This window comes from Asterias amurensis, chromosome 14 (genome assembly GCF_032118995.1).
Source record: "Asterias amurensis chromosome 14, ASM3211899v1".
NCBI lineage: Eukaryota > Metazoa > Echinodermata > Asteroidea > Forcipulatida > Asteriidae > Asterias > Asterias amurensis.
Window position 1 is genome coordinate 18,191,054 of NC_092661.1, and position 27,984 is coordinate 18,219,037.

At 37.2% G+C, this 27,984-nt stretch overlaps 1 protein-coding gene across 2 annotated transcripts; it reads right to left on the reverse strand.

Annotated features, from left to right (window-relative positions):
• Positions 1-636: 636 nt before the first annotated feature.
• LOC139947198 (telomerase protein component 1-like) lies at positions 637-27,628 on the reverse strand. 2 transcript variants are annotated; one of them, XM_071945067.1, is made up of 26 exons: positions 27,562-27,628; positions 23,335-24,005; positions 21,961-22,157; positions 21,080-21,473; positions 20,050-20,168; positions 19,566-19,720; positions 18,230-18,330; positions 17,301-17,382; positions 16,842-16,950; positions 16,128-16,282; positions 15,248-15,510; positions 14,751-14,950; positions 14,300-14,444; positions 13,498-13,741; positions 12,922-12,999; positions 11,997-12,174; positions 11,466-11,617; positions 10,520-10,658; positions 9,572-9,723; positions 8,542-8,634; positions 7,719-7,961; positions 6,997-7,179; positions 6,404-6,554; positions 5,376-5,505; positions 4,616-4,832; positions 637-3,740 (listed from the first exon to the last, which is right to left on the reverse strand). In XM_071945067.1, the coding sequence occupies exons 2-26, from the start codon at positions 23,868-23,870 to the stop codon at positions 3,063-3,065; spliced, it is 5,094 nt and encodes a 1,697-aa protein (XP_071801168.1). In that variant the 5' UTR covers positions 23,871-24,005; positions 27,562-27,628; the 3' UTR covers positions 637-3,062. The 2 variants fall into 2 exon arrangements, with proteins under 2 accessions (XP_071801168.1, XP_071801169.1); XM_071945068.1 differs by having other exon boundaries at positions 27,567-27,619.
• Between the last annotated feature and the right edge of the window lie 356 nt (positions 27,629-27,984).

Sequence of the window (27,984 nt, forward strand, 5' to 3'; positions counted from 1 at the left end):
CCGTCTTCAGGGCGAATTATTGTTCAAAATGACCAGGAATTGACAAAGAAAGAAGGTATTTTTACTCACCAATTAAAATAACTTCCGTTTTCCAACTTTGCGTCGATGAATTTGTGGATGTATTTTGATTTAGATAACTATACGACTTCAAAGAACCAAGATTTGTAAATGGCCGCCAGGCCCGCCCAGGCACCAGCCCAATCGACGGACAAGCCGCGCCGCCTCACGTGGTGGTGGTAGAACCCGACCTCGGAACCGGTTTAAGGCAGTGCACTGGCTACTCTAGGCCGGACTACACATGCGCACAGCCATCGGCTTCCAAAATAAGTGCGAAACTGAGAAAGTGTCGTCTGCTCGAGAGTTGTGTGTTTCGGAGAAAGTTATTAATATTATGACTTAGGCCTAGCCTACATCTCATAATTATGACGGCTTTGTATAAGTAATAATTATACATACATAGGCCTATCTCATAAATATGATATGTGTCACAAGTCACAAGTTATAATTGTGAGGTATATCAATAATCATGAGATGTATAAGTCATAATACATGTAGTTTTCTTTGTCAATGTCCCTACTGCTTCCGAAACACAGACGACACCTTCTCACTTTAGCACTTACTTTAGAAAGGTAGTCCGACCCAACCCTAAATAGTAAAGCTAAGTCATAATTATGACATTCCTTTTTTATCTCTCTCTCTGTTTCCCTATAATGCTTCCATAGTAAACACTTCCAAAATTTAATTTATTTACAATTTAAAAGCGAATTGTTTTTGTACAAAATACAATTTAATCGTTTATGAAAGGGGGGGGGGGTTGTAATCTTAAAACAAAGTTAAAAATGTAAAAGAGAAATAGAAATTTAGTGATGGTGGGACACATTTCTTTATAGTATACTTGCACAATTGGTACAATCCTAAAGAAATTATTCAATATCACTACACATAAACTTTGTTCCCCTCTGTAAAAATAATAAATATTCAATTCTTTATACCATACAGTTTTGAGTATCTCTGTTCCGTATTGAACACCCCAAACATGATTGTTGCAACCAGTACTACAAAAACTAAAAATACATTTAAAAACAAGAATGGACGGATTTTAGACTATCGCAATTTAGCACATTTCAATTCATATTGAACACAAACTTGATCATTTCAAGCAGTACTTAAAATTATAATGTGATCTTGAAGTCTTTGTAACATACAGTCTTGAAAAACCAGGAAACATTCTTGGACTTTTTTATTGGTACAGAAAATCACTTTTGAGTAGTGTTGGTCCTGGAAAGAACTTAAAAATGACAACTCAATCAGGTCGATCAGTGTTTTATGATCATCTTCAGGACCAACACTACTCAAAACTCCAAGAGATTTTCTCATGTTGTATACAGCAAACCTATTATTGTATTATGGAAAGACAATTGTATATACAAAATAACATTTTAATTAATACTGATTAACAACAAGGCCTCAGTTAGTTAAACACACACAACCCACACTCTACATGTGGTTTTTGTCACGATAATGGTATACAAAAGATAAAGGCAAGTTAGAAAAAGTATATGACAAAATAATTAGGGTGAATTTCTAAATAAGTAGTTTGCTCAGAGAGTGAGACCAAATCCAGTCAACATTTTTAAACGGTGCAGAAACATTGAACAGGTAATTAAAATAATCCCAAGAATATTTTATTGTTTACTGGAAACGGTCCATTTCCAGATGCATTGTTCCTGCTAGTGAAGCCCATGCATGCATGGTATATGATACTTATACAACTTCATTGACCCTGTGACGTGAAGATAATATTTGTGAAAGAAAAAAAATAGTGTAAAGCAACGACAACATTTTATATACAACAAACAATGTATTTTTGTCTAAGAATTCTTGACTTTTACCTGATAATTATTCCCCTACAAAAAAATCAAGATAAAATTATTAACATGATTCCCTTTACAACAAGCTAGTATTACACTGAATTGTAAAAAATAAATGGCTGCTCATTTCCTGGGGCCAATTTCATAGAGCTGCTTAAGCAAAAAAATCTGCTTAAGCACGAAAATAGCTGTCTTATTTTACACATGTTACTGGCCAAAATTTCATGCCATGTACATTGCTTGAGACTGGTATTTAGCTGTTGTTTACTTAGCATAACAATTGAGTGGGGTCTTGGCCGATAATCGGACTTTACTAAGCAAGGAATTTTTTGCTTAAGCAAAAAATTTTGCTTAAGCAGCTCTATGAAGTTGGGCACAGTACACAACAAAATTATGCTTACCAGAATAAAAATGGCTGCCAAAATTGCATTTTGCATGTTCATCTATGACTGATCTTTTCTCGTTTTGTTTTAAGGCAATATTTTCTTATTAATAAGCTCAAACAAATTGGGCGAAGCTGATCTCATGTCAAGACAATTGGGTACTTAGAACAGTGGCTTACATATTCCTACATTTTTGACAAGTACCAATACCTTACTGAAAATATATTCAAAATACTTTATCATTAATACATTAACATTAAACACCTGTACATTTCAATATTCCCTGATCATTGTCATCATGATTAATTCAAAACCAAGTAAATGTACACAAGAAGCCATAGCACACAGGAAAGAAAGCAGAGCAAATCATAAACTGTACAAAACAATAAGTAAAAAACAAGCCACTATGATCAATATTAAATACTTAATAAATAATGTAAGTGCACTTATAATGTCATTTATTAAACTTGAGTGACAACACTTTGGTATTTCTTTCATTTTTTACATTACAAATAAATATTTATGTATCAATACAAGTAGTAGATGATTAATGCCCAAAATACAACTTGGGGTGAATTGCAATATTATGAATGGGAACTAGCTTGACATTTTCTGACAATATAAGCGGTGGAAATTTGTTCAACTGCAAGAGAAGAGGAGCTCTTTGAGCTAATAAAGAGTACAATCTAAAGCACTGCCATTTGCTTCAATCATAAAAGGTAATTCAGAATCTTTAAAGAGATTGTACTTTTAGACAACAAAGTAAATTTGACATGGAAATTTGAGTGGAAAACATTTTTGTGTTGACTTATTTGTAATAATTATTTCCAACTGCATTATACATCCTGAGGAAGTGGACATAGCCGGTGTCAAACCCAACCATAGCACTTTGATTATCAGGTGAGAAATCAAAGGATGTCACTTTGGCTAGTGGTAGCATAAAAGTCCCTACAGGTTGATTCAAGCCTACCTTTGAGGAATGCAATGCACCATCAGAGATGTGATTTGCAATGACTCCTTGTAACTGTTTTAAGAGAGGTTTGTTTGGGTTGATGTAGCCCTGTGCTGGGGCCAGTATCCCACTGTAAGACCCAGGCATACTTATCGTCTCCAATGGACCCTCAAGATGCTTGTTGAAGACATCAATGACACCACTAAAGGTTTTCTCCTCAGATTGTTGACCTTTTCCGCGAAGCATTTGTCTGGTTTTCATGGAGGCATCGGTGCGCCTGCTACATCTCTGATAAAACACCACACATTTATCCATTAAAAATTCAACTTGGTGTAATCGACATTCAGAAGTTGGCATATTGAACTTCCTCAGGACGCGTTGGCGGTGGACATCCCATAGTTGGAGCAGTGCTGAGGACCGGTAGAATTCCAACTTGTCAAATTTGATAATAGATGCTCTCTTCTGTTCATCAGTCATTTGGAAGGAGAGAGTGACCAGCATAGTGCTTTCTGCATCAAGGGCGGCAGAAGTAATCTATCGGCAAGGAAGAGATGAGAGAAGCAAATCGAACAATGTTCTGTAAGGCAGTTTTCCAAAGTAATGCAAGATCGAATTAGAATGTAAACATATGAGAATGAAGTAAATAACTGTTTGAAAAGAAAGAACATTAGAACCATCTCTTCTGGCTCTCAGCTCCCACAATTTGTTTTTCATTGTTCAACCTTTCTTCATCTTCTTTGTCTTCTAACTATAACACATGCATACATGTATGTTCTGGTAATAAACTCAAGGATGCCTCATAAGTGAACTTAATTACTGTAGCTTACAAGCCTGAGGAAACCTGTAGAAAAGGGTGCTTGCTATGTAAACCAGAAACAATGGGTTGAACCCCATCTCCTCCATGATACGCTCTCTGGGTTATTTATAAATGTCCCATCCAAAAGATAGAGGAATTATGACATAGCACCTTGATCTAGGACACAAGTTCATTAATGGGGACTCAACCCCACACTCTGCTGATCAAATACACCAGAGCTTGAGTCTAGTGCTGTTAAACCTTTGGCATCACAGATCTAACAAACTACTAATTGACAAGGTAGAAACTAATGTAAGCAATGATGTCATCCAGGGAAGAAATCACATCAAGATATTGGTCCAACAAAAGAGATGGGAATTATTTTAAAGATCTTTTCACAACCAAGAGTGCGTTTTGGCGACCCCAACCAAAAACCGTTTCTGACGTCATAACAAATACGGTAACCGAGCTCACAACTCGGTTATCATTCAGTCTGAACGGTAGAACCAACGACCATAACCGAAACAGTTTTTGGTTGGGGTCGCCAAAACGTACTCCAAGGGTGGTTTCGTACAGCACCCATTGTTGACAACATAGATCTACATGAACATACCAATAAATCTGGACTATGTTTGAACTCCTTCACATCTTGGGGATAGTCCTGGATGCCTGGTACGATAAGTGGGTTAAGTTTCCAATCCTGGATGGCCCTTTCTGGCAACACCTCATACAGGTACAGCATGCCTGGACGGTTGGAGGTGGTAAAGCAAGTCAAAAGCGCCTCTCGGAAAATAGTGAAGATGTAGTGTGGGTTCACATAGGGAATCAGCCTGAGCAGAAAGAAATAATATAATAATAATATAATATCGAAGTCTTATATAATGCACATATCTACCAAACAAGGCGCCGAGTATATACAAACTTTCAGAAAGATAGGTAACTGCAGTGATGAAGAACAAAAAGAGGAAGAATATTAACTCTTCATCTTGGTTGACTTTACTAAATGCCAAGGTTTTTCAACCATCTGCCTATTTTTTTCAACAAGAGTTTCACTGAAAAATACGTTTCAAGTTCAAAGTAAATTTTTGGGTGAGCAATTTTTCAAAGCTATGCTCACGATCTTGAAGAAGTAATGGACAAAAACGGAAGTTTAAAAAATAAATCATTTTGAAAGCTAAACTTGGTGTGAATCCTATCGTAGCCATAACCATCACACTTGCATTATGCTGATTCGTAAATCTGAGTTCTCCAAGGCTCTTTAAAAAAAATTGCCTTCAACAAGATCTGTACATAATATCTGCTGCAATGGGCAACCTTCATACATCTGACTACCAGCCATTTCTTCTCCCTTAATCTTGGCTTAGTTCCGTTACCTGTGCATTCCTTTGATGACTCTGTTGTTTATTGCAAGACGGGGGCTGTTAATATTCCAGATGTCAAAATCACTTCCATTACAAGCGCTGGCCACAAAATCATCAGACATACATAACAGTTTCCCAGGTCCTACATGCATAAAAATGAATGAAAAGAAAACATATTGAATGTATATTTCATCTATAGTTATTATATTGGTTTAGTAGAGCAAAGAAGAGTATTGTCACTTTTCATCAACAATCTGTCAACAATTATACATGTTTACCACAAACATAGGAAGAAACTATCAATAAATAGTGAACTTGTGGGTACAACCATGTGTAAATCTTTTTTGTGGGAGTGTTGGCTCTGAAAAGTGGAAGTGTCGTGGCCGAGCGGTTAAGAGCACCGAATTCAAACTCTGGTGTTTCTGATCAGCAGAGTGTGGGTTTGAATCCCCAGGCATGACACTCGTGTCCTTAAGCAAGACACTTAACCATTGCTTCATCCTTCAGATGGGACGTAGAGCCGTTGGTCCCATGTGTTGTGTAATGCATGTAAAAGAACCCAGTGCACTTATCGAAAAGAGAAGGGGTTCGCCCCGGTGTTCCTGGGGGTGGCTGCTGAATGCACCGTAGCACCTTGTTAAAACCATTACATGGTGCTAAGGATTAGGTCTCATAATTTAAAAAACTTTGTCCCACTCACCTTGCAGTAAAAAAATTGGCGCTTTGTATCCTTTGGAAAAGGCGCGTTATAAATCGGTATTGACGTTTCAAACAGTATAGTCTGCTCGCCTTTTTGATTGAGCCTCAATCTCTATACACAGTATAGTGGGCTTAGCACTTGATCTTAGCTCAAATTATAGCACTGTATCGATTTACAACTTCTCTTTTGTATTGTAATACAAATTGTATGTATCAAAAGCTACTCACAAGCTTAGCAATTGACAAAAAAGTCAACTCATTTCTGAACAAAAATTTGAGCAGTTATTGTTCATTTAATAATGAGGAAAGATTAGACAAGATAACCTCAAATGTAGACTTACTGCAAGATTCTCCAGATCGTAGTTGGAGTACTACATCAGGTGGTGTTTTAGTGACGCTCCACAACCAGTGGTCCTCATTTTGTTCACATGAAGTCACAGCATGACGACCATCTGATGAATACACACAGCTCTGTACAGGCCCATCATGATTCTATAGAAAACAAGATTAAAGCAGAACATTGAATGAACAACGAAATAGATTCATTATGCTGATTGTGCATTCATTACACTACCAATCAAACTGCAGGCAAGCTCATACATGTACATTATCCAGGGATGTGGTAGGCTATTGTAAAAAAAACGTGAACTATGAGCGCAAGAGAGAAATCTTGCGAGCCCAAAAACTTGCGGGTACGAAGCCTGCTTGCATACATTTGTCTTTGGGTTTGAAAGTCCTACTCTGCAACCTGGGGGATCTTGATGGTTTTATCATCATTTTCTTATGAATTTGATCCAAGTAATAAAACACAATTAACTTTTTGATTAATTATTTTTATTCTATTTTTTATTTATTTATTTAATTATTTTACTTTATTTTTCCATAATTATTATCGATTATTTTCATTTCCATCCCAACCAGGCACATTTCTTACCAGATCTTTATCAGTGACGCTTCCAGTCATATTAGCTGTGTCCCAGATCCTAACAGATTTGTCTTGACTCCCTGTAGCAAGCAACAAATCGTCACTCATCGTCTCTCCAAAGTCTGCTGATAAGACAGGCCCGATGTGGCCCTGTAACAAGCACCATTCCACGGTAGGGTAGAGACGAAGTACCTTCAGAAAATACCAAGAAGATTTGTTCAATAGAAAGAAAATCAAACATACAGTTTATACAAAGAAGTAGTCTGTAACATTTTTGCTCAAATATAATAATAATAATAATGATTACATTTATATAGCGCTTTATACCAAAAATAAGTTTCTAAGCGCTATTAAATATAGCTTCTCATCATACCGATAAGGGACCAAACAAATTTGCTCCTTTTAGACTTGGTTTGTAGGATTTGAAACTTTGCATGGTGGAAATACAATATGGAAATGTTTGCGGTAACACCATGTTACTGCAAACCTTTCCAGACTTGGTTTGGTCACATCAATTTGTTTTGAATTTAATTGGGAAAAGCACAGCCAGACTCCAACACAAAATATTAAGAAGGTTACTAACTAATATTTGATCACAAATAAAGTCAAACTATATGTCATTGATCGAGCTGTGTGTTAGCCTAATAAGGCTTCACAAAAATATCCATCACCAAGGCATTATAACAAAATTAGGATTGCCAAAAATACACGAGTTACACTATTTAACATACCTTTAAATCACTGTCCCCAACCAAATTAGCAATGAACTCCAAGTTATGAGAGATGACATTATTGGCTCCCTGGCTGTGTAGGGACAATTTGTGGCCCTCAGTTTTGGTCTTGTTCCCCTTAACAACCCAGCGATATGTGCCGTTTGGAAGAACCCCTAGCAGTTTGCGGCCATCTTGGGAGAAGCGTAGACTGGTGTTGTTCAACTGCCCTTTAAGATTTTCCGTTTCAAAATGTTTGGTGTCCTATGAATGGGGAAATTGGGAAAAAATTAGATTACATTGAAAACTATTTAAGAAAATATGAAAAAGCTCTTGATTATTGTCATTACAGAAATAGTGGCCTACAGTAGAATTCTGTTCAGTAAAATATTAAGTTTGCCTTAATATCAAATAGCATTTTTAAGCCACAACAAAATTTTGAAATTTTTGCATTAATGTTTGGTTCCATCATAGCAATGAAGTAAAGATTAAAAGTGTTGGTAGTTCTTGAGCAAAAAGCGAGGTTCGTCCCACATTCCTAATGTACAATCTTAAACTGAACAAAATGCATAAAACCTTTAAGGACAGCTCATGCGTAAACAAAAAGGCAGTTTAAGTGCAGTATCAGTTTATTTTCAGCTTTAGCTTTTCAGCAACGAAGGCGATTGCCTCCATGCCCCTTGGTCATTGCCTTGGTGCCCTTAAAATGCTCCAGTACAATCTTTACATAGGGTGCCCTTTACCAAGGAGAAATGCCTTGGCGCCTTGCCCTTTCAAAAAATAGAGCATACAGGTCTGCTATTAGGATTTAATATTTCAGTGTGTGGAGGATCTTGTTACTTACTGTCTCCTTGGCAATGTCCCATAGATAAACATCCTTGTAAGCAATGGCTACCATCTTACCACTTGGCATGAAGGTGACTGCTTTTGGGCGACACTGTAATTCAAGAAAAATGCATATTAAAACAACATCCAGATATAGCTGCAAGGCAACTCATTCTCTGGGAACCCTCATATGGAGTAGCCTCTCGAGGTGGTCAGACGCTAACCTACGTGGACCAATTGCGTTGTCATACTGAGCTAACCACTGCAGCTGAGATCAGAACAGCCATGGGAGATTATGAATGGCGTGCTCCTGTTGCAGTCCGACAAGAGTCGACTTGATGATGATGACATTATAACAAAGGGTGATTTAAGGATTTGCAGGTTTAAAAAATTTTGGTGTATTGTCAGTAGAACATTCATGCTTCATACTTTAAACCCAGAAATGTTTTACTTAATTAATAAAATAAATTAATTCATATGCAGTTTAACAACGCCCCACCCCCATTATTTATTAAAATTCTGAAACAAAATTATGTTTTCGAAGTTTGTTTTGTTGTGTGTCCTACAATAAAATTGAAACCATTTTTCATGCATATGAGCGCAGCGAAGGAGCATGAAATTGTAAATTCAGTTCTACAAAACAACTATCGGACAATAGCAAAAACAAATTAAAAAAAAAACCAACAAAAAAGAAGCTAAATCCAAGCAGTTCTCTATTATTACAATAATAATAATAAGACATTTGTAAAGCGCCTAATGCAAAAGCCTCTAAGTGCATTAAAGAAACAATAAAATAAACAATTAGAGAAAGATACAAGATACAAATAGGCAAATTACAAAAAAAGAAGCTTTAAACAAATGAGTTTTCTACAAGGACTTAAAACATTGTAAAGTATTAGCTTGGCGAATATGCACAGGAAGACTATTCCAAAGAAACAAACTCTTTCAAATGAAAATCATGGATGTGATTAATGAGTGGATATAGCAGTAGAGGATTGTTAAGAACTAAGGAGGGATTAAGTGGAGGGGGGGGGGAGGCCATTACGTACCTTGAGTTCCTTTCTTTGGATCAGCTTTCCATCGTGAGTGCCATAGACATAGAGACGACCAAAAGTCACTATGTAGATATGTCTGTTAGTCTTTGGTATAAAGACAGTCACTTGGGTGTCGATCTCCAAAGGAATATTAACAGAAAATTTACCTAAAGGAACAAACAAACCATTGAATGAAAACTGTGTAGTTTTGTACTTATTTCTTTCTTTTGTTGCTTTTGTATTTCAAAGTGCTTTGTATAGAATTTGTAAAAAACACTTTATAAGTAAACTTATATGATTATTATATTGTGCATAATGATGGCCTTATTTTCGAACCAAACCAGATCTTCTTCAGAGGCATAAACAAGTACAAAAAAATACATATCCATTTATAGAAAAAAGAGGGGAAAAGGATTTAAAGGCAGTGGACACTATTGGTAATTACTCAAAATATCTATTAGCATAATACCTTTCTTGGTGACGAGTAATGGGGAGAGGTTGATGGTATAAAACATTGTGAGAAACGGCTCCCTCTGAAGTGCCATAGTTTTCGAGAAAGTAATTTTCCATGAATTTGATTTCGAGACCTCAGGTTTAGAACTTGAGGCCTCAAAATCAACCATCTAATCGCACACAACTTTGTGTGACAAGGGTGTTTTTTTTTCATTATTATCTCGCAAATTCAATGACCGATTGAGCTCAAATTTTCACAGGTTTGTTATTTTATGCATATGTTGAAATACACCAACTGTGAAGGCTAGTTTTTGACAATTACCAATAGTGTCCACTGCCTTTAAGAGACGGATCCAGAAAAAAAGGGAAAATTATAGCCAATCAAAGTTTATATTTCAGAAACAATTGGTGGCTATGAACCAATAGGAGTGGTGAGGACAAAGGATGTTCAGTATGTTCTATTATTATAATATGCAATATAAAATCTAACCTACATGTGAGCCAACATACCTTTAGCATATCCTCCCTGTCCGAGTCCCAAGAGTTTTACTCCAGTCTTTTCTAGAACAGCCAACCAATAACAATGACCTGCAAACTCCATCTTGATTGGCTCACCTTCAACTGTTACTTCTAGGGCTCCACTTGCAACCTGAAATAACACAACCTCTTTTATTAAAATGAGCGTACTGAATGAGTCGTTGAAAGTTAAACGACGTGGTTATGACTATGACTGACAGGCTATTTGTTTTCCCAATAAGCCATTTGCGAGTAAGATTTGAATAATGTCTGGTACATTGACTTGCTTAGTCGCAATGTATTGCTTACATTTGGATTCCTCAGACTATAGAGACAGTTGCTGTGTCAAATGGTTCGGCGCAAGCTTTTTGTATAGCAACCTCCAGATGAGCAAACCCTGGTGTACCATTGAGCCATACACATCCATTCAAAATTGTGTGTGGGTGTAACACATGGGTGTAACTAAGCAAAAGTTTGCTCCTAATCATGTGTCATAGTAACTGTCTTGATAGTCTGAGGATAGGAATTGAAATTTAAGTGGTAACTTGTGATCAAGCACATCATTGTACCAGACAATATTAAAATCTTACACGCAAATAGCTTAAAGATATACGAGTTAACATAATTGATAATGTCTACTTGCATGCTAGTTCAAAGCAATGCAGATGAATCAATTGTAGAATATTATTTTTGCAACACATTAGATCCTGTTGAAATGTTTTGTGATCTTTAGGCTGCTCTTAAATGAAAAGAGTAGAGCATTCATTTAAATGGAGTGTCCAAAGAAACACTCCTTTTGAAAAGATCAATAATTTTAAGTAAAAATGGAGCATGATTTCATGAATATAAGATTCAGTGTTTCCTTGTTCACATTTTAAACTTTGCTTTTCCCTAATACTTTCAAACACTCTCTGTTTTATGATATTGTGTAGTTTCTTACCCGCCAAACTCTGATGGTGTTATCTTGGCAGAAAGTTGCCAAATACTTGCAATTCTTGGAGAATTGACACAGGGCAACAGGAGCTGTATGGGTCAATGTCATGATCTCTGCCCCGTGACACTGCTCCTTGGACAAGTCTAACCAAGTAAACACTGGGGACAAATTGGGATAGATAACAAAATGAGAAAATAGAATTAGCTGCTGCAAACAACTTACCAACCAAGAGGACCGAAGGTATAAATGCAAAAATAGTGGAATGGCCTGAAGTTGACCCCTGCAGAGTCTTCTCCAGAGAAAGACTCTGCTAGGGTCAAAACAGTGTTCGAAACGTCAGGCCATTAACTATTTTTTGATTTGGACAACTTACTGACAGTGAAGAGAATCTATTACTTTTGTATTGTAAATAAAAAGAAATAATAATAATTAAGGCGTAAATAAAAAGTAATAATAATAATAAAGATGTTTAATGAGCACAAAACTAGGTGTTCAAGGCGCAGTAAAAAAAACAAAAAAACACACAAAAAAACTCACTGTTTTTTCCATGTACAGTCAGATAGTCCTTGGCATATGCAGAGCAAGACGATGAATCAGGTTCGTTTAATGCTTGTTGACAAATCAGCTGTGGGTATTTCTGGATCATAGAAGCATTGGAACGTACCATGCGGTAAAAGTCCTTCAATTTACCGCCAAACTCACACTTATCAGCAGCCTGCAGAATACAGAAAGCAAATCTAGTTGTTTGAAACTTTTCTAAAACACTCAAAGAATACCCATATACACCGCAACGTGTTAGTACTGTATACTAAGTACTTTCCTGAGCTCTGTGAAAATAACCACAGGCATATTACTCAGGTGGCATATTACTCACAGGTATATTATTTATCCCTGATGCAACATTCCATCTACTTAATTGTTTCTTTTATGGGTAATGTTAGCACAAGAAAATGTTAAACTATTAAAAGTTTACAACTTTGAGAAGCATGAATTGTAACATGGAGAAAACTGTTGAGTACTGTTTTAAAATATAGGCATAGATGTAAATCAATGAATGTCGATGGAATACGCTCCAGAAGGCAAGCATATTTTAACAATAATACTCCCAAACTATTAAATTAAAAAAAGCGAATAAAGAAATCACAAACATTCTGTACTGCTACAGGAACCAAGCAATATAATTTTGCATAAATAGCAGACACAGGTTTTGTCTATCATTTGTTGGACATAAGGAAGCTGCAAAATTAACCCATCTGCATAAGCTGTATTGACTCATTTCACCTGACGTCATCATCAGAATAATCTGTGATGCGGCATACTGGTCACTGTGCGTTATTCAGTGAAGTGCGCATTTTAGGCGATGCTGCGTTTACACGTAAACGCATTGCCAACCAAAATGGTGAGCGTGGCACAGTCGCCGCGTGTGACATGCGTGCAAGAGGTCAATATGGAAAGTACTTACCTCAGCCAACTCTAGAAGAAGTTTATAAATACGTCCAGTCCTGCACTTAGCCTCCAGCCATGGTATTGAACACATTTCCTGTAGTATGAGTTAGACAGCATAAGGGACAATATTTAAAAAACAATATTCCTCCATGAAAACTCAAGCACCCCTTGCTGAAACCTGCAGGTGATGAAGATCTAGTCAGCTGTAGACATTGTGGCCTTGACTATTCAACAAGAAAACAGTTTGAAAGAAACAACAACAGCTACTAAAACTGCCACATCATTGTACAGGGTATAAATAAGTTAATACTGTAAATAAAAGACCATTTAAGTTTTAAGTTTTATAAAGCAAAATAAAGAAGAAAAACCCCAAACGATAGCCACTAAAAGACAAGTCATACTTTGCATCATTGTACATGATTTAATTCATTTAAATCCTTTATACAAATAGAAAATTAAGACTTGTCTTTTGGTTTACACTTGTATTGTAATATCACTTCATTAAATGCGTTAAAAATAACCCTTTCCTTTTTAAATCATGCATCTAAATAAAAAATAGAACAAACAGGACAACATCAGAGAGATTTCTCACCCTATCTGCATCTTCCCACAAATTTCCACGGATGATGTGGCGTGGTAGCTCAGTTAGTTTCCTAAGGTTCCAGTGTATCTTCTTAGGAGACTTTGAGGTCTTGAGACTATCAATGTCTGCCACAGAGTTATGACGTGTTGCTGATCCTGAACTTATCACCAAGGGTTGAGACTGAACACCACGATGGGTCACTGCCATGTTACCTGAACCTTTCTCCCGGTAGGGCTTTGGGGTATCAGCCCACCTGTAAGAAGTAAAGACCACTTATTAAGAGACTGAACACCACGGTGGGTCACTGCCATGTTACCTGAACCTTTCTCCCGGTAGGGCTTTGGGGTATTAGCCCACCTGTAAGAAGTAACAATATTTATTAGCCCTGCATGTCAAAACAGTCATGATGATTTGCAGTCATTAATAACTGCCACAGTTGCGGTGCAAACCCCATAGTTGTTTTTTTGAAGGACTAGTCTGTTCATCTGCTTTGATTAGGCCATGTTTGAATGGGTAGCCAAGGCTACTATATAAGTTGGTTGTGTGGTTGCCCAGGTTGTACACTCCCAAGGAAGCTGAGAATGATTAAAGGAATGTTATTGGCCCAATGGCACTAATGTAAAGCGCATGGAAATGGTTATTTTGAAATACACTATAAGAACTTGTTATTATTATTACGTTATGATACGTTGAAGTATAGGATGTCCTTTGCAACAGTCGTAGCCATAGCCAAAGCTGCCAATTTGGATACGGCTTGAGATCGAAAGACAAAGGATGATAAAGGTTTCTTTAGTTGTCGCTAAATGCCTACCTTCCAAGGAAGTACATAGCAAGAGCTTGGTGTAATAGTGCTGCTGAATCACTCAGATATAGCTGCCGAGCTTTCTCATAGAAGAGTCTGTGATACCAACGGTAGACCACAACATTATCCACACCTCCTTCCACTAAGTAGTCACCTTTAGACGGGAAATACAAGAACAATCCTTAAAGACACTGAACACTATTTATTGGTAATTACTCAAAATGATTGTTAACATCTTTACTTGGTAACGAGCAACCGAGAGCTGTTGATAGCATAAAACATTGTGAGGAACGGCTCCCTCTGAAGTTTTGGACCTTAAAGTTCTGGAACAAAGAATTCTGGGTCCGAAAGCCCAGATTGAACTGGTTATAAAAGAATTTTGAAAAGCACTATTTCTGATAATGCGATTCAAGTTAAAGCAAAATTTCATGAAGCAAGTCAAATAGATCATTTAACTCACCTAAGTCTAGTCGCAGTCTAGTCCACAGCAGAGGAGGCAATCGTCTGATTGGTGGGATATGAAACTCAAAGACGTCATCCAGGACTACGTCATCACATGACAGCACGTCAATCAGTTCATTGGCTGACAGCCCTGTGGCAGATGCAGTAAGGTAGCCCAAAGCATGGCGTACAAATATCTCACCGTGCTTCACCTCTAGCCTGTGGAAAATAAAACAAGCAATGATGGTGAAATCATCTTCACATAGAAGTAACAACTTACATTGTATAATGGTAAAAGAAGAAAAAACTATCAACCTCTCGTTGAGCATGTTCGATGGACATTTGTAACTGTCAAAATGCAATTTTATGGTAATTTTTTAAAGAAAACAACCTAAAACAGGGATATTGAACAGTTTACTTTTGCTTTATCACTTACAAACAAAAGCAGGTTTTTATAGGGTGGTCGCAAAACATTGATAATTCTTTAGAACAACAAAACCAAAAAAAAAGACATACTCGTTGAAAAGCTGTTCAATAAGTCCTGGTGTGCTATCAGCAAGTTTGCATTCTTTCAGCGGTGTGTACGACTTCCACTTCTTTGCAATGTCACAAGCCAAACGCATGAAGAGGGGTGTTGGAGTTTCGTCATGGTGGGCATGCAGCACAATTTGCTTCTGGTCCGGGGTTAGACTCCTGCCTGATTTACTTAACATTAAATCAATGATATTATGCTGGTCTTGCTCATCAAGTCTCACAATCTCAAAGTAGGAATCCTCATTCTACAGATTAGACAGAAGCAAACATAACAAAGGAACAGCATTACTAGGCAATCTAGGGCATTGGATTCAAGTTCTGCAGCCAATTTTACGTAACGCTAGGATTAATCGAGTAACCCGTCCTAACTTAGGATGGGTTCAATGGATACGGAACTTAACTTGTCCCAAGTCCTAAGATTAATCCCAAGTTAGGAAGCGTTTGGTGAAATCGACGGCTGGTGCTGTCAGCGTAAGACTTCAGGGTTCTAGTCATGACGCACGTGTCCTTAGTAAGACAATCAATCATGAACGCTTGGACCTTCGAATAGAAGCTAAACTGTAGGTCCTATGTTTTATTTATAACATAAAAAAGGACCCAGTGATAATAATAAAAATAATAATAGTGGCTTCTTATATAGCGCACATATCCATTACTCAGTGACGCTCAGTGCATCTACTGTTAAGAGTAGCACTTACTGTTAAGAGAAGGGGCTTGCCTCAATTGCACGCAAGTATTATATAAATGGGTCTCGTAATACAAAAACTGAGATGCCCGCAGTTAAAGAGCTACACAAGAACTGAGTGTTATTATTACCATTGACAGAAACAACCCTACCATAGCATAATCTTGTCCAACATACCTTCACTAAATTTCTCATTGCAGAAAGGGCACCCCCAGCATTGGGTCGTATAGTAACGATGAGATGAACATGTTTTGGGAGCACAGGACAAAGCCAATGGAGGTCACGACCTTCATTCTCATTGGTCAGCTGATCCAGCGAATCAAGGAAGATCACTACAAAAAAAATACAAAGACATCACTTTTGTTTAATATCAAATGCAGGAATTTTGAGGGCATATCAATCTTGAAATCATCAACATATTTGTCCAGCTGGGCATCTTGTATGTACTTTCAGCTTTTATACCTTTATATAGAGTATTGTGGCTTGTACTATTTTTTGTACTATTATGGTAATTTTATGTAATTTTTGTAAATTTGATGTAAAGGCCGAAAAGAATTTCCATTCATGAATAATAAAGTGAAACTGAACTTAATGTATTGCACTTCACTATAAATCTGATAAGAATACAATATACATGAAAATCTTCAATATTTTATCATCTGTCTAGCTTAATGTTCTGCTGAAATTACGAGTGATTCAAAAGTACTAATAAAACCAGCTCAGTCAACATCACAATCTTAAAAAAAAATGTTTTCGCGTGTCAACAAATTAACTTCAGTTGGACATCAGTTGTCTTGCTGAATCTGCACACTGTCCACCAAGTATCTTGTTTATTCATGCATTAAAGCAAATGCATGACACTAGTCAAGTTTAATAGATGTTTGGACTTACTGATAGGTTTCTCTGCAGAAGCTTTGCCGAGCAGCTCCACAAATCTTCTTGTGAGTAGTTTGTACTCTGTTGGCACTTTAGAAAGGTCAAGATTCAAGCAGTAACTCAGCTGGAAATAGAAAAAGATGAAATCAAAATCAAGTATTGACCCCTTGCACGCACGTCACACTGTGCCACGCTCACCATTTTGGTGGTCAATGGGTTTACATGTAAACGCTGCGTCGCCTAAAATGCGCACTTCACTGAATAACGCAAAGTGGCATTGACCTCCAAAATGGCGCATCCAAGATTATTCTGATGACAGCAGGTGAATTGGGTCAATAGCAATATTTTTTTGATCATTTCTTGTGTGTTCAATCGGACAGGTATATATTTTGTTGTCAAGGCTGGTTAAAGGGTTAATACTTGAGCCTAAGCAAAAAAGCAAGGCCATAGGTTTAATCATAGTGCTAAACTTACCTGTAAGCAGATGAAGTAGAGTAGATCTCTAATGTTGGAGGAGTTTGGTGTGATAGCAATGAAGCGCATGACATGGATTGGTCTAAGAAATAATAATAAAATAATTGGAAATAATTATTTTAATTTTTATTCAGTTAGTTTAATTGGGAAAGCAGGATTTATAAAAAATATAGAGGGACATCATTTGCCCAAGATTTTTCACCGTAAACTTAAATGAACATTACAGAATAGGCAAGAAAAAACAACTCTAAGATCACAGATTTACATAAAACTTACAGAGTCCCTTGAAATATTTCCGTCTTAAATGTCATATTTGATGAGAATTTAAAAAAACAAATTTACAATGTACAATTTGGAGTTTATCACTCAGTGTTTCATTTTTAAAATTTGTTTTAGTCATCCGGTAGTCATGTAAAATGTGTCATCGTTCTTTTTCTCGTGACCCAGATGGCCGATTGATCTCAAACTTCCACAGGTTTGTCAGTTTATGTATATGGTGGATTACATAAAGTGCTAACACTGCCAGCAACTGTTTTGGTAGCGAAAGCCAATTCTGTAGTGTTCCTTTAACAGTCCAAATATTTTCTTAGGGAAACGAGCTGCAAAAACAGTATCAAATTCAACCTATGTCAATTAGTGAATTAGTGACAGAATACAAATCATTAATTAAACTGAATGAAAACTATTTCTAACTGAATGATAATAATAAGCACTGTAGAAAGCAACAAAGAAATAAACATTGTTGTAAATTAAAATAGAAATGAGTTTTTAACATGGCTTTGAAGAATTCAAGAGATGATGCCAGACCAGTGGATGTGAGAAGGAAAAATGTTAGTGCACCGACTGTGAAGCTTGTTAGCCATACTGGATATAAGTGTGGGGTGCAGCAGACCAGCACAAATCACAAATCCCTAATTGTTTAGACCTACCTTCCAACATTACAGCCTTCCCATGAATCAAGAGACTGACTAATCACTTTGGCTAGCAGTGATGTCTTGCCACATCCACCACAACCATGAACCACAAATGGCTATAAAACACAAACAAAAAATTACATTTGTCAGAAATTACTAAGTATATTTCATCTGAATTTGATCATGGAGAAGTTACCTGGGCAGTTGCTATCAGCAGGCAAATTAAAGTGTCAACAATTGAATTAGTAATATCTAAAAAATATACGTAACTTTTAAAATTGTGCAGTAAAAAGAGAATATTTTCAAAGAGAAAGATTTTGAGACTTTTTTGGGATGATACGGACAACATTATTCTCTATACTGGGCCTTTTACTCAAAGACTACTTCTGTGGATTATCCAGCCATAGAGAGAAAGGCCTCAAAGACTGGGTCTATGAGAAAGACGGACTGGATCCTTTCTCTATGATACAGCCATGCACAAAACAAAACTCTATCAAACTGTTTTCACCTGGAAAAATGAAACCATATTGCCCAATACATAATAATAGGTTCTTGTAAGCACCTTATAACATCCCTAGGTATCAAAGCGCTCACTATTTGTTTTTCAACAAGATAAGCAGAGCTGTATTTTGAAGACCCACGTATGTAGCAGCTTCTATTGGTTTACAATATGCTGTGGCGCTTTCAGCAGCTACTGTAAGCAACACGGGGGCAAACCCCTTCTCTTGACGATAAGAGTAACTGAGTTCTCTTAAAGCCATTGGACCCTTTCGGTAAACAGTGTTTTCCAAGGCCCACACTTTGTGTACCACAACTTCTACATCAAATAACAAACCTGTGAAAATTTAGGCTCAATCGGTCATTGGAGTCGGGAGAAAACAACGGAAAAACCCACCCTTGTTTCCGCGCGTTTCGCCGTGTCATGACATGAGTTTTAAAAAAATCCGTAATTCTCGTTAACGAGAATTTATATTGTTTTGCTGTTTTCTCAAAAAGTAAAGCATTTCATGGAGTATTATTTCAAGAGAAGTCTTTCACCATTGCCTTCTGTAAACCCTGTAAGTTATTTGTAAATCTGTGAACTTTTATTTTTTTTTTCTGAACCGAAAGGGTCCAATGGCTTTAAGTGCATTACACATCAGAAGGGACCTACGGCTATACGCCCCATCTTAAGGATGAAACAGTAATGGTGCAGTGTCTTGCTTCAGGACACCAGTGTCAAGGCCAAGGCTCGAACCCAGAGTCTGCTGATCAGAAACACCAGGGCTCGAGTCTGGTACGCTTGAAGGCTCAGCCAAAAGAGTAATATTTGAAACTTTATAGTTACACATCAGGTGAATTATGAACTTACCCTTAATCCATGTGGTAGTTTCAAATAAGCACTAATGCCCCTGATGAGGTTCTCTCGTCCAGCAAACAGGTCTGCTCTCTCACGGCAGAATATGCTATGACTAATTACCTCTGAGAACAGAGGGTTATCCATTGAACTCATCAAAGATAAGGCACCTGTGCAAGGGGTCAGAAACAACAGCCAAATTAAACAACTGTAGATCTCTTCTTTTTTTGTCAAGGAAAATGAAATCTGTTGATAATCAAAGCTTCTCCAACAGTAATACTGCTGTAAAATATTGGAATGTATTTGTTAAAAGGACAACAAGTTGTGATGCTATATAACCAGGGATGTAAATAGGCTATTGAAAAAAAAAAAACATGAACTATGAGCGCAAAACGTGAAAGCTTCGAGCACAACACTTGCATATTCTCATTGTTTGACCCATGTGAAAGCCGCCTACGAGTAGAGTCACATTGGGTTCCATGAAGGAGATTGATCTTACCTTTGTGGACGGATTTCACAAGATAATCACAGAAATTATCCAGGAAACTTTTCAGCTTTTCTCTATTTTGACTATCGTTGTACATGGCATCACTATCTGGGTAAAACCGGAGACTGTACCTGAAAAGACAAATTTTAAAAACGTGGTGTGAATAGGTACAGGGAGTCTCCCATAACCTTTTAAGAAGCTCACACCCAAAAAGAGTTGATAGTGGCTTCTTATATATAGCGCGCATATTCCTCACTCAGTGACGCTCAAGGCGCTTGAACACACAGTTTTTTCCTGCAAGGTATGTGGGACTACACTTGAACTATGAGTTTTACTCTTTTTACATGTTGTGGCCCAATATGCTGCCAATTAAACCATGAACACCGGGGCAAACCCCTTCTCTTTTCGTTAAGTGCACTGGGTTCTTTTACGTGTGTTACAAAACACACAAAACCAACAGCTCTGCGCCTCATCCGAAGGACGAAGCAATGGTTAAGTGTCTTGCTTATGGACACAAGTGTCACGGCTTGGGATTCGAACCTACACTCTGCTGATCAGAAACATCAGAGTTTGAATTTGGTGATCTTAAATACTCGGTCACGACACTTCCACATTACACACACCACACATTAAAAAACTTTTTTGTTCTCCTTCTTTTATCACAGAGAAGTTTTGAAATATCTTTGTGGTATATAGGATTTGAGGCATTGCATGGTGAAGTATCAATGTATATTTCGTTTGCGGTAACACCATGTGTGTATCTACTTGCCAGGTAGAGTTTGTTCTTAGAGAACTGTCTTGCTTTATTCTACTGCCACGGAGTAGATAATCGGAGGTTCGGGATACTTCTCAGTTCTGAAAAGAACTGTCCTGCTTTTTAACTATTACCAGGGTGGATGGTATAGAAAATAGACTGGACTATTACTTTAGCTTATAGAATCGTAATTAACTGTACTGCCGCGGAGTCAGTTCTGAATTGGTCTCAATTTTCGACTAGCTTGCTCTAGTCATCGTCATCTTTGTGGTCTCACCACATACTCACTTCTGAATTCGATCTGAACTTATGGTGTCACTGATGTTTGTCATGAGATTCTCAAGTTTCGTCTGAGCCTCGTTGTCCAACTGCCCGTCTGCCTGATCAATGTAGTACTGAGTCCCCGCATTCTTCAAGTCAAAGTTGGTGAAATTCCTCTTGAAAAAATGAAAACGGTTGTGGTCCGTCTCATGATTCCCCTCGATTGCCTCGGCGATTTCACCCTCTGTTATCGAGCGTAAGATTTCCTCTTTGATTTTGGGGTTTAAAGACATGTTCTTGACGGCAGCAAAGATGGCACTTCGCATTGTTGTGAATAAAGCCCACCAATCGTCTCTCTGTTTAGCATCATTTTTCTGGTTGGGAAATTTCCACGTGATGGGCTGCAGTACATATTCTGCTTCTGTAAAGTTAATTTTGAAGATAGGAAAACAATGAGAAAATGTAGAATGAGAGCAGTATGTTAGTTTTGCAATGAAGATATCCACCACCTTATTAAGGTGCTTCTAACAAGATGATCCTGTAATAGAGAACTTTGTATCCAAAGGAACATAGCCACTTTTGTTGAGTTAAAAGTTCTTGCGTTATCAATTAATAAACCACAAGGAAGGACTAAGTAAATTTAAAATAATTTGGGGTTGAACAAAGAAAATTTTAATAGGGTGGGATTAGAACCAGCAACCTCCGGCACATTCAACTGGATGTCTATGGTTCTAGTCAATTTTTCTTTGTTCAACCCCCAAATCATAATAAGGGAATCAATGTGTGGTGAAGAGGTTTTCAACTAGTGGTTTAATCCCAACGAGGCCTGGTTCTTGATAATTTTACCGAGACGAAGTGAAGGTAAATCTATGAACATTTTCTTTACATGCCTGCGTGAAATTTCTTACTGATAGAATTTGTGTCCAGAAGAAACCATTGTCTGATGTGTTTCAGTGCTTCTCCTTGCTGTTTGTCTGTATCAGCCTTTTGTCGCATGTATTCAATCAATGGCTCTAGTATAACTTGTGGGATACGATACTGGATTGGACGGAAACCATATTTCTGACCGAGGATACACACAAAAAACGGTCCAACTGAGTTTTCCCTGCGTGAATAAAGACAAAAACAAAATAATATCAAAATTCAATTCAATTCAATTCAATTCAATTCAATTCAATTCAAGAATACATTTGTTTCCATACTCTCATAAAAGAATAACAACAGTTACATGTATTACGGAGTAAAGCAAAACATTTCTTTAAGTAAGAGTAAACATGAATAAATAAATAGAGTACGGGCCGCTTTGGTAAGCATAAGCTTGTTAACAACAGCCAGACAAGAAAACGAGACAACCAGACAGACAGACAGACAGACAGACAGACAAAAAGGACAGATGAACATAATACATGACACAACAAATTCATAATAGAAGCGACAAGCTGGCAGAACAGTTTAAGCTGAAAATAAATAAGACAAGTGAAATGTAGACTACAAGCAACAGAGGAAGCAGTTAAAGATTTGAAGCCATGACATTCCACAATCAATTTGTACTAATTTACTTCAGATGCAAGAATTTCTATTTAACTAATTTTTAATTTTGGGATGAGAACAATAAAGCAAGAGAAAAAGTCCTGATTTATCAGAAAGACTTTTTGGTCTGATATGAATGCAAGCACTGCGTAAGAAATGAGTGTCATTTATGAGGGTTGACTCTTTGTAGAGCACCCAAATTTGATTTACTTTTGCAAGCAGAAAATGCTACTCATAAAATATGTATCATGGACTTTAAAATACAAGGATACATAAATTCTTATTATGTATTTGTGTCCAGTCAATTCTTAAACCAGCTTAGCCCATTTCCCAAAGATAAGTCCATCGTAATCCTAAAGAGTTGCAAAGTCTACTGTACTCAAATAGTTGCACCACAACATATTTCAAATGACATTGTTCCTTTTAACCTTGCAAAAATTGTTAAATGGCTTCACATTTCAATCCTAGAAGATTCTTTTTTAATGAATACAATTATTTAGCCTTATAAAAAGATTCTGCTAGAGTAAAAATTGTGATATCATTACAATTCAATAGATGTTAAATTGCCTGTGTTTTTTTCACAGACCTCTAATAAGTACTGAGAATACAGTGCTAACAAACATTGGTGTACGTGATGGGTAAAACCCAAATGAACACCATTACAACTGTGTTGCATTCATACTATAGGTCGTTTTGGTTAGTAAGTAGTTTGCAATAGCTAATATTTGTTTCTTCCTTTTATCTTTGATTACCTGCATCTAGCTACCTCCTCTAGACATATATCACTGGCCATGTGAGCATCACACACTGTCTGTCGTATACCCCATCTCATGTCTACAGCATTGAACTCCATCCCAATCTGCCGTGTGTAATCTCTAACATAGGGGTACACATCCTCCATCAGAAGGTTCCTCTCCAGCTTCATGTCAGTGAAAGTAGAACTGATGAAGACCCAGACCTCACGGGCGTTTCTTTTGAGGTGTGCTGGTGCAACTTCCCCACGCATGGCTGAGAGAAACTCCGCCGAAGCCTCCTTGTCATTCATAGCATCTTGAACTCTCTCACGTTCTATTTCAAATTTATCTCTCGCTTCATTGAGGATTGTTTTCCATGGTTCCCGTTCCCTGCGGTCGGTATTCCAGAGTCGGTTTCCTGATCCGCCTTGCATGCGAATCATAGCAATGTGGGACAATTTCATGGGTTTTAATTTTTGCCATGTTTTGAACTTGCGATTTCCTGCAGGAAGAGTCAGGCCACTTTGACCCATTGTCCCTGCACCGTTACCCATTTTGGTGTCTAAAATAATAAAATGTATCCACAAAAATAAAAAATTTGAGGGGGAGTAGTTACTCAGGTTACATTTTTCTTTCAAGATGTTTTCGCTCCAATGTTGAACACAAAATTGAAGCAGTTATTATTCCAGCTGGTAAAAACAAAAGGGCAAAAGGTAAAAGATACGAGTAAACTTCATACAAATTTTCACAAATCAGGACATCTAGTGTGCATTAGTTGGGGGCCAAAAGGACAGAAGACGCCAAATACAAAATTTTGCCAACTGGTAAATTTCTCAAGTTGCAAAGAGAAATGCTTACAAATAAATAATAATATTAATCCAAGCGCAGTCATTTCTTCCTAATGAGTAATGCTGTGCAAAAATTATTAAGTACATTGTACGATCAAACAATTGTATGACGGCGTTTGTAGTGAAACCAATATAAGAAGGGTGGGGGGGGGGGGGGGTTGTTTTTTGTCCCTTCATATTTATGAGACAAAAAACCCAAAACAAGAGGTGTTCCGAGCCTTAACACCTAAAATAAGAAAATACCAGAATCAAAATGAGAATAAAGTTTATGTTAAACCTGATTTAAGATGTGAACAAACACTACAAAAGGTTCATTTCATTTGTCGTATAGACCTTAAATGCACATGACGTCATTTCAGTAGGGCGCCCTCACCTAGAGGTCAAAAGTAGGTTGTTCATTGGCCAATTAGTGTGCGCCGCGCGTACAAATGTGTGCGTTTCCGATTGTTTCGTCACCGTTTTTCCACTAAGATGGCCGCTGGATGACGTCAATACATAAGGTCTATTGGTTTAGTGATTCAGTACACAACAAAGTTGTACGATTTTATCAGACTCAAAGTCAACACACAGTGAGCTGAACAACACAAAACCACGATACTTGTCCAGTTGCGAATTTACTGAATCAATGGTAAAAACACTGGCATGAGCATGTGGTCCAGTGTTAAGCCCTGAGTGTTCAACCAAGTTCTAGAAGTTGTTCCTACCTAAAAATTGTCATCGCAGCAGTTTAACTTGCCGTTACTGGTCTTTAAAAGTATTGTATATGTAGCATTTGAACCTTGAACCTAAAGGATCGCATATCAGACCATGGAGCTATTTTATAGCTCCATGATCAGACCTGCAACTGCCTCTAAACAACCTTTTAAGTAATGCCCAGACTACTGCAGTGTTGTTATATTTATTTAGTCTGGTACTTGAGTGAGATCAAACAAGAATCATGTACTCAGAAGCTTAAAGGGAAGGTACACGTTTGGTTATTACTCAAAACAAATATTAACTTTTAAACCGACTTGATAAAAACATTGTGAGAAACGGCTCCCTCAGAACACCTCCATGCTCTGAAGTAGCGTAGATTTTGAGAGAGGTAATTTCTCACTAAAATATTAAAAGACTTCCAGCCAGAAGTCTTTTATTCCTATCTGAAAGCACACAAATTCGTTCAACAAGGGGTCATTTCTTGCATCATTTTCTCGCAACTTCGGTGACCAATTGAGTTCAAATTTTTACAGGCTTGTTATTTCATGCTTGTTGGGATACACCAAGTGAGAAGACTGGTCTTTGACAATTACCAAACATGTTCAGTGCCTTTAATAGTATCTGCAGCCAACTTTTATTGCCGAGAATAAAAACCCTTATCAAATATACTACAAATAATTTTGACAAGATTTGATTGACAAGAATAACCCATAGGTAGTACAATAAAGATTTAATCTTTTTTAGAGCTCAGTTTCAATATGTTTGTAGCCTAATATTTTGATAAGATTTTTTGTGAATTTTAATAATTTATTCAAGATCTCATATTATAAATGCAAATAATGTTGGCCAAACAAGAAAAAGTAAACGTGTCCTCTTGTCCGTTTCGATTACTAAGTAAATAATCTGAATTTGTGAACTGTGTAGCTGTGAGAGTCATACACGTACATGTAGCTCTTGACGTCCCTGAGACATAAGAGCAATGCTTAATACGGTACAAGACAATCCCAAAACAAGACCGGTCCCTTCAGCTGGAAAATTATGCAACAGGATTTGCAAACTTTGAACTCTATAATGTAATGAGCTTTTCTGTTATTTTTTATTTTATTTTTTATTTATTATTATTTTTTTTTTTTGGGGGGGGGGGGGCTAAGTTTTACGATGTTTCTACCATTGTTGTGTGATAGTGACTGACTGTACAACTATATTTTAACTGTTGAAAATGTTGAACATTTAATGGTCAGCCGCAGCTCTTTACTTTGAGAGAGCGATTACGACAACCTATGGTTAGGCCAAATAAAAAAAATACCAGTTGATCGTCCCCGTGCGCTTCCTTTTTTGGGGCCGCATGCTTTTTTTCGATTTTTGTAAAAAAAATAAAAAAATATTTTTTTTTTTTTTTAATCCATCTTTTCAAAAGGACTGAACTAGGAGCTTTCCCCAAATTTAACGTGATGCTGTCGAACACTTGTAATAAAACAATCTTAGGGAATGCCTACCAGCAAATCTTGTCAGTGTTATATCCGACCTTGTTAGTGTTAGTGTTAAAACAGGTGGTCGTCATGATGCAACTTAAAGGTATAAAATAAGTTTTAGAATTGATGGCCTTTTTTATTTGAAATACTAAGCGCCCATCTTGAATTTGTTTTAGTAAATAGTAAATAATAAGGCCCTCATCCTCCTCTTTCATGAAAAATCCGGACGATCAACTGGTATTTTTTTTTATTTGGCCTTATGTTATCCTTGCTTTTGATTGCCTGACAGAGATAACAACGGATTATAAATATCAGGAAGTGAAGTACGATTACATTTAATATTATAGTAGGCTCATCTAACATGAAAAAGAAACCTACTGAAGGCCTGTTGTAAATGTAAAACATGGAAAGAGACTCAAGCAGGTCAAACAGAGTGTCGGTCTGAATTATAATAGTTGGCAGAAAAACTTTCCGTATCCTGCCACCACATTTTCATTAGTTTAAACAAATAAAATAGCCTATATGAGATTTCGATACTCCTTTTTGTAAAAGGGGAAAAGTTTTCGTATGGCGCCACCACTTTTTCATTCGATATGAAATAATATAGTATTTAATTTACCTCAATGAGATATCCCTTTCTGTAAAAGTGAGTGAAAAAGTGGTGGCGCCATACGGAAAGTTATCCCTACGAAGACATCATTGCAACGAATTAGAAATCCACATTTATTTTGAAAGTTTAGTTGAGAAAGATAGTAGTGTACACAAATTTGACTGAATTTTAGCTTTGAAAATACTTAATCCATTTGGCTAGCAATTGTGAATCATTGGCCAGGCCAGGCAATATAATAAAATGAAATTTACCTCGTCTACGGCAGTGCTTGGGCCTTGGTCATTATTCATATGAATCAATTAATTAAGCATGATAACAGAAAGCGCGGAGTACAAACTAATTAATTGCTATGTCATTTCTGTCAATCCATTCCATGTTTATTTGTTGAATCCACTGGTTGCCAATGTGCAATTTCCGCTACGCACTGCACTGTGCCGGCCGGAGATTTGTGCCCTGCTCTGCACGTCAAATTTTATTGCACGTTTTTTTAACACGTTAAATGATCACAAGCTACATGACGGATGTTCTCCAAACATTCAGGATGCTTGGCTTTATAAATCTCTTTGGCAATGAAAGGAAAATTAGTCCAACTAATAAAATATTAAACACACATGCATACCTCACCAAATCAAGCTCAGCTTTGCCATTGATCCATGATGCCCGTGCAGAAAAAGACAGTAGACAAAATGCCGTCTCTATGATAGCGGTCACAGGTCAAACCTTGTAAACAACAGCAACGGAGAACTGCGCGTGCGCCAATCAATTAGCACCCCCCCCCCCCCTCAAAAGGGGGCGGGGTGGGAGGAGTGAGTTTTGGTGTTTTTTTTTTTTTTTTTTTGGGGGGGGGGTGCAGAGTGTGCGATGTAAATATAATTTTGTCAAGATAGCTTAAGCTTTTTTATGTATTCGCCGAGGATCTTATAAAAGTGGAGCTGATCAAAGGTTTAAGTGGAGCTGATCACAGGTTTAAGTGAAGTTACGTTTATTTTCTGTTTTATGGGCATACCTATAATATGATGTTTTATAAAACACAGGTGGACCG